The 6,691-nt window shown below is 36.3% G+C and overlaps 1 protein-coding gene across 1 annotated transcript; it reads left to right on the top strand.

Annotated features, from left to right (window-relative positions):
- The first annotated feature begins 1,716 nt into the window (after nucleotides 1-1,716).
- On the top strand, nucleotides 1,717-6,457 carry LOC110898017. Its single transcript, XM_022144755.2, has 9 exons — nucleotides 1,717-1,862; nucleotides 2,774-3,312; nucleotides 3,415-3,588; nucleotides 3,678-3,801; nucleotides 4,986-5,207; nucleotides 5,337-5,468; nucleotides 5,561-5,713; nucleotides 5,803-6,012; nucleotides 6,121-6,457. Exons 2-9 carry the CDS (start codon nucleotides 2,786-2,788, stop codon nucleotides 6,292-6,294), a joined length of 1,716 nt encoding a protein of 571 aa, XP_022000447.1. The 5' UTR covers nucleotides 1,717-1,862; nucleotides 2,774-2,785; the 3' UTR covers nucleotides 6,295-6,457.
- Nucleotides 6,458-6,691: the final 234 nt, after the last annotated feature.

Genomic DNA, 6,691 nt, shown 5'->3' on the forward strand with positions numbered 1-6,691 from the left:
AGGTTGAACATTGCTTTATAGGTTGTAAAGTTTGCTCAGCTATTTGTACCAACTACCAATGGCGATGGGGGCAGCGTTTTGGGCTCAGCAAAGCCGGGGAATTGATGTCGTATTGGTTGTTAGAATTGGCGACTATGACAACAATCGGTACCGTTACCTGTACTGTTTGAACCCTTATCTATATTCGTCTTTATAGTTTTCGAATGATGTAAAACAAGTGTAATATCCTTTTGGGCATATCACGACTTTATTTTTTAGTATTTCTCTTTTATTTGATATACCGGGTGGCGGTGTCGTACAAATACTAGTTACAGAGATGAACCAAATCCAAAATATGAACCGTAAAAGAAAACGTCTACTAAACTAATCACAAGAATACTAGCTAAGTCTACTATTATTATTGTATTTTGGAGAGTTGAGCACTAACATAACACTAACATCAAGTAAAACCACTTGTTAATCCGTCACACAACCTCCTCAACCAAATCTAATATACATTTTTTTATAGTTTCGAATTTTACATATTAAGGCCACCCAGGGCGCAATGTGAAAAAGCACAATTCACGCGTGGAGAAACGTGATACACGGCCGCCACCATCGAAAAAAACGCGTGAACATTATAACGAGTGTCCACCATGACGCGTGAAGAGTTGAAGGTGCCGCATACCATGTTCGATGGAGATGAGTGTGTGATGAGTGATGGGCACCCCACTAAAATCCATCACTAGTAATGGAACCAAGTTCGATGACATGGCGTTTGATGATTAGGTGTGGTGAGTGATGGAAAGTGGAACACCCCTACCCCTAAATGCGAAAAGTTAAATCTGGTTGGTTAATTTCCCCTGCAAGGCGTAGGTTAGGTTTCGTTCACAAACAGACAAACCTTATATGGGACGACATTGGGAGGGGCCAATTGATCTAGTGAACGTCATTTGACCATTAAGGCTACTCGGTGTATCATCTGATCCCATACCCGATCCATACCCACGGAAAATTTTAAACTAATCTCATACCCGGCCCAATACCCATCGGATATCGGGTATACCCGTTCCATTTGTGTCGGGTTTCGGGTATACCCGTCGGACTCAAGTATTTTTGCCAACTGTCAAGTTATAATATATTATTATAACTATTACAATAGAATGGACAAAATTAAAATGGTAAACTTATACCAGACCCTATAGTATAATGCAACGTGAAATATTAAAAACTAGCCAAAATTAACACCCCACGCTACACGGCGGGGATTTGTTTGGTTAACCCATGTGTTTGTGGGTGCGTAGATCGTAAAACCGCACCAAGTTGTAAGCAAATATGTGAATTTATACTGTCACGTGACGTAAAATATAGTAAAACAAACAAACGAAAACTAATAACGTGACCCGACAAAAAATGTAGAAACTTGAATTTATATATACCGACACAACTGATTATAACGATGGATCGTAATTTTAAAAATGATAAATACCACTTATTTTCATAACTATTGTGATCATTTTATAAGATATAAAAACTATTTGATATAATATATAGTTTGCTAAACTCACAACACTATTGGCAAATGAAAAGCAAAGAAATGATAATTTTAATATTAAGTTTAAAAAAAAGGTACTGTAGATAACAATCTACGGTATTTGTTATATAGAATAATTAAGAATTAAAAAACCAATTCCTTGTTATCACAAACGACTATTCCAATTCCACATTATCACAAACATCCCGCCCAAACCCTTCTGCCTCCCAGCATACGTCCAACTTCTTCAACTTCTCCTGCTTCTTCTGGGTCACAAAAACGTCCGGATTTCCTTGTATTTTGACCATCCGCTCCTTCTATTCGCCGGATTCTTGTTATTAAGCACAAGGTATGTCTTATTTGGAACATTTATTGTTTATTTTGATAGAAAGTTATGAACTAGGGTTTTAATCACACATCTATAAGAATGTTGTTGGCGATTGTTGAAAACTAGTGGGGTATCAAGGATGACAGAGCTGATTGTTTATTGTGATAGGAAGCAAGGAACTTTTTTTTAGACAGAGTACAATTATCTATGCATGTTGTACAACATGTGAAGTTAGTTATAGACAGTTAGATCCTTTGCCAACATTCTTTGTGTCCCTAAAGATTGTTGTTTTGAACAAAGACATTCATAAGGTCGCTGTTTGATATAAAAACTTTCAAAGAAAGTCGTTGTTTGATGTGTATACATTCATAAGTTTGTTGTTTCATATAACTGGTACTTCTACTTTACTGGTATGTAATGCCTTTGACCCTGTCAATAACTGTAATCTATCCGGCCACCGAAACGTTTATTACGTGTTCCAAAACAAATAAATCTGGAAACGGTATGCACAGAGGTTCATCACCAAACTACCTTTCCTTCCAACGACTTTCTATGAATATGGTATTATGAATCAGCTATTTAATCAGCGATTTTTTAAGAAGGTTATATCAAACAGCGACTTTAGCGACTTTAGGTGAAGATGGTGATATAGATCAGTGACTTTTAAGTAAGTTGTTTAATTCAACGGCTTTATGAAAAATCACATTTATAATTCAGCGGCCAACGTGGCAAAATGGGCGGGTCTGGTCGGTTAAAATGGGTGGGTCTGTTTAATTTAGCTGGTGATATGATCAGCGATTTAACGTCACTTGTAGACGACTAGACGTGGCAAAATGGGCGGGTCTGGTCGGTTAAAAAGGGATTACTGAATCTGAACTGAAACAGGGTGTATACATTATGTTTGATGTGCTTTCTTGTTCTAATAAATGCAGGGTGTATACATTATGTCTGATGTGCGTGATACGCGTCGTGCTACTCGCGGACATGTCCCTTTACCCAGGAAAGGTGGTAATCATCGTGGAAGGGGATCACATGAAAATGATGCTGGTAGTGGTCGTGTCAATGGTCCACCAAAATATATGTCAGGGAGACTTCGTGGAGGACGTAACCGTCAAATTATAACTTTAGGGAAACAAAAACAAGCTGAGAATAGTCGTGAGGCATCCCATGAGAGCCCTATTAGTAGTGTTGCTGCTTCCAAACATACTTCAGGGAGACACGTCGTCCATCATGGTGGTGGATTGGATGGAAGTCCTATTAGTAGTGATGTTGCTGCCTCAGGGAGATACGCTTCCGGGGGTTTAGATGAGAGCGACGACAATGATGGTGCATACAATGACATTGAGGATAATAGTGGTGAGAATGGCGGTGGCGAGGGTGACGCAATGCGCCCATCTTGGAACGACTCATGCAATAGAGACATGCCTCGTAACACCTCTGGGAAGAAATATACTAAACGTATTGGGGACATGTATGTTTTTAATTTTAAAATTTTCATTTGTTTTGTTATTCATGTTACAAATATGTTGTTAAATTATTTAATACTTTCAATATTGGGGAGATACGCTTCCAGGGGATTTGACGAGAGCGACAACGGTGATGGTGAATACAACGACACTGAGGATAATAGTGGTGAGAATGACGGTGGTGAGGGTGACGCGGTGCGCCCATCTTGGAACAACTCGGGCAATAGAGACATGCCTCCTAACAACTCTGGGAAGAAATATATTGAACGTATTGGGGAGACGTATGTTTTTACTTTTAAAATTTTCATTTGTGTTGTTTATTCATGTTCTAAGTATACTAATAAATTATTTGATAATTTCAATATTGTAGGTTTGCTAGTTATGAAGTTCATAGCTCAATCACTGATATACTATTGGAGCATCTTGATGGACCTTGGTCAACGTTCCGAATGCTCCCGAAGGATGTATTGGCTAGTATGTTTGTTCGTTTTGGGGTAAGATTTATTTCATTAAAAATATATTAGAGAATAACTATATTAGAGAATAACTATACTAGAAAGATAAATAAAAAATATATTAATTTATAGGGCGGTCATTGAATTCGTTTTGCACGACGTATATGTAACTGGTGATCGATAAGTTTATAAACTGAAATAAAAATCAATATAACCCTGGATCAGAGTTGTAAAAGAAAACAAACAAACCGAAAATCAAAACAAGGATCCGAGCTTCATCCTAAAAACACACGAACATGAAATCGAAACCGAAATCAAAACATTGTGGCTGGTCGTGAGTTTTTGAATGTTGCCTCTGTTATTCTGATGTTGTTTGTGGGCTGCAACTGTTTTTCTTTTTTCATTTTGGGGCAGCAAAAGAAACCCTAAATAATTTAAATAAAAAAATACCAACGAATCACCTCGAACTCGGGATCAATAGGTTAAAAACCAAGGCCTTGACCACCACAACAGTAGTTCATCTTTATCAGTGGGTTCATCCGATATATTATTTATGGGTTCACTCAAGTTTTTTTATATAGGCGTTCTGTTAAAAATCAGAAACACAGTGGGTTCGGGTGAACCCGGAACTCACTATGTAGATCCGCCCCTATCAGGAATCAACCATATATATTTATGTAAATTTTATTTAGCGCTATTATTTAATTTTTCAAATATCAGAATTAGAAAGATAAATAAAATATAATTGACTTATACACTAGTGACAGTAAAAATATATATATATTATGACTAGGGGAATGATTTTTCAAAACGACACGATCCTAACATGAAATTCGTGGGTTTGGTTGGGTTTAGGCTACATGGGTTCGAGTCAGATTCAGGTCGAACGCGTTTAATTAAATGTGTCGTGTTCGGGTCAAACTTGTCGGGTTCACGGTTTTGCCCATTTAATTAGCTTTATACTTACGCGCTTTTCGGGTCGGTTCCCGGTTCACATACATCAGATGATGTACATTTTTATTAAGCAAACATATTTTTTTTTATAAAAATACAAGGTTATATTAGTTATCCAGTCAGTAAACGGATCTTGGCATCAAACATATTTTTCTTTTATAAAAATACAAGGTTATATCAGTTATTTTTCTGTGGACATGACTCGTTTAGTAAACGGATCTTGTCATAAAAAATATACTAATTAAGCGCTTTACTTTATTTTTGAACAGACCAAATACTGTTGGGACCTGGAGAGTGAAAAAAACATATATGACGCATTTCGTAACGTTGTTGAGAATCGGTATAGAGACACCATGAGGGACTTGAGAGAAAAATCTAAAGAGAAAGCCAGAGACGCTGGACATGTTATAGGAGACAAGCACAGATTCGACATAATTTATAAATATCCACCAGCTTCGGTCTCTAAGGTAGTATGGAAGCAATTGTGTAAGGTATGGGAGTTACATTCTTATTACTACTTTTTTTATATATTCTATTGCTCTATATATGTGTGGTTTATATTGTACTTGGCACATAGTCTAGCCTTACACACATATATACATATATATATTTCGTTTCAGGGTTGGAACACCGACAAATGGCTAAAAAAGTCAGAGAGCGGGAGAACAAACCGCAATAGCAAGGGTAGTGGTGAAGGTATATCCCGACATACCGGTGGATCCATAGGGTTTGATGAGCATCGCATTCTTTTGGTAAGCTAATCATATTTATATAAATTAGTAAAGAAGTTGCGTCGAAAAATATAATTGTTTGTACTCAAATGTATTACGAAAATGCTTTTTAGGAAAGAAAATACGGCCGAAAAGTAAAGTGGATTGAAGTTTATTTTGATACCCATCTCAAAAAGGAAAGCAAAAAGAAGTATTGGGCCGGAGAGCTGGACATTAATAGTCTTGTGGGATTTGAGTTTATTTCTGAAAAATCAAGAGAAATCTATGTAAGTTATCTTTATCATTTTTGAATAATTAGAACATTAGTGTAGTAAGTTTTAGTACAACAACTAACAATTTGTTTCCATAATTGTAGTTACGATACCGAAGTGATATGATCAAGTTGCATGGGTCGGATCTCAACCAACATCCGGATGATCTTGATGTGTGGGCGAGAGTGGCAGGAGATAAAAAGGCCCGGATGTTCGGGGTAGGATCTTCAGATCCTAATTTTGTGATAACTGGGAAATTGTCTACATCTACCGAATCTAAATTATATGTTGATGCTATAAGGTCACAAGAGGAGGTATTGTTTACTTCTTACAAAGTATCACAATTCTATAAATTATATAGTTTTTAACAATTATTAGTAGAAAACAATAACTTAGATTATTGACCCGTTTTAACAATTTAGGTCGAAAAAGTCCGAGTTGAAATGGAAAAGGAACTTGCAAATGAAAGGGATGCGAGACAGGAGTTGGAGCAAAAAGTGCAACAGATGGAAAAAGAAATGAAAGAAAATGAAGAAAAGAGGCAAAAACAATTTGAAGAGTTTATGAAAAAATTCCAGCCTCCCGTTAGTCAGTAGCAGTAGTTTTTTAATTATCCCGGATCTTTATGTTTAACAACGGTGATTTTGTGATTGAAACGGGCTCAGAATTTTTGTTACTTATTCCGAATCTTTATGTTTAACAATGGATGGTTTTGTAATTTAAACGTGCTCCGAATTTATGTTATTTGTTTTTGTTAAATTTATATTCCGAATCATCTTTATCAGTATGCATCTTTTAGCAGGAAAAAAGCAGGTATTTTTTTTTTGTTTTTTCTGTTATTTTTTAAATGTATCCGTGAGAAATGTGTAGGAAAAAGACTCAACAGGTTTTGTCAAATTCCGTTGGAATTCTGTAGGAAAAAAAGATAGTTTCGTAGGAAATGCGTAAGAAAAGTGTGTAGTAAAAAAACAATTTTGTCGGAATTACGTAGGA

Source organism: Helianthus annuus, chromosome 13 (genome assembly GCF_002127325.2).
Source record: "Helianthus annuus cultivar XRQ/B chromosome 13, HanXRQr2.0-SUNRISE, whole genome shotgun sequence".
NCBI lineage: Eukaryota > Viridiplantae > Streptophyta > Magnoliopsida > Asterales > Asteraceae > Helianthus > Helianthus annuus.

What these genes read in the sequence shown, in the direction of transcription:
- LOC110898017 (XM_022144755.2), top strand. Translation starts at nt 2,786, where the DNA reads ATGTCTGATGTGCGTGATACGCGTCGTGCTACTCGCGGACATGTCCCT. An exon ending in ACTAAACGTATTGGGGACAT is followed by an intron (nt 3,313 to 3,414) that starts GTATGTTTTTAA and finishes ATACGCTTCCAG; the next exon opens with GGGATTTGACGAGAGCGACA. An exon ending in ATTGAACGTATTGGGGAGAC is followed by an intron (nt 3,589 to 3,677) that starts GTATGTTTTTAC and finishes TCAATATTGTAG; the next exon opens with GTTTGCTAGTTATGAAGTTC.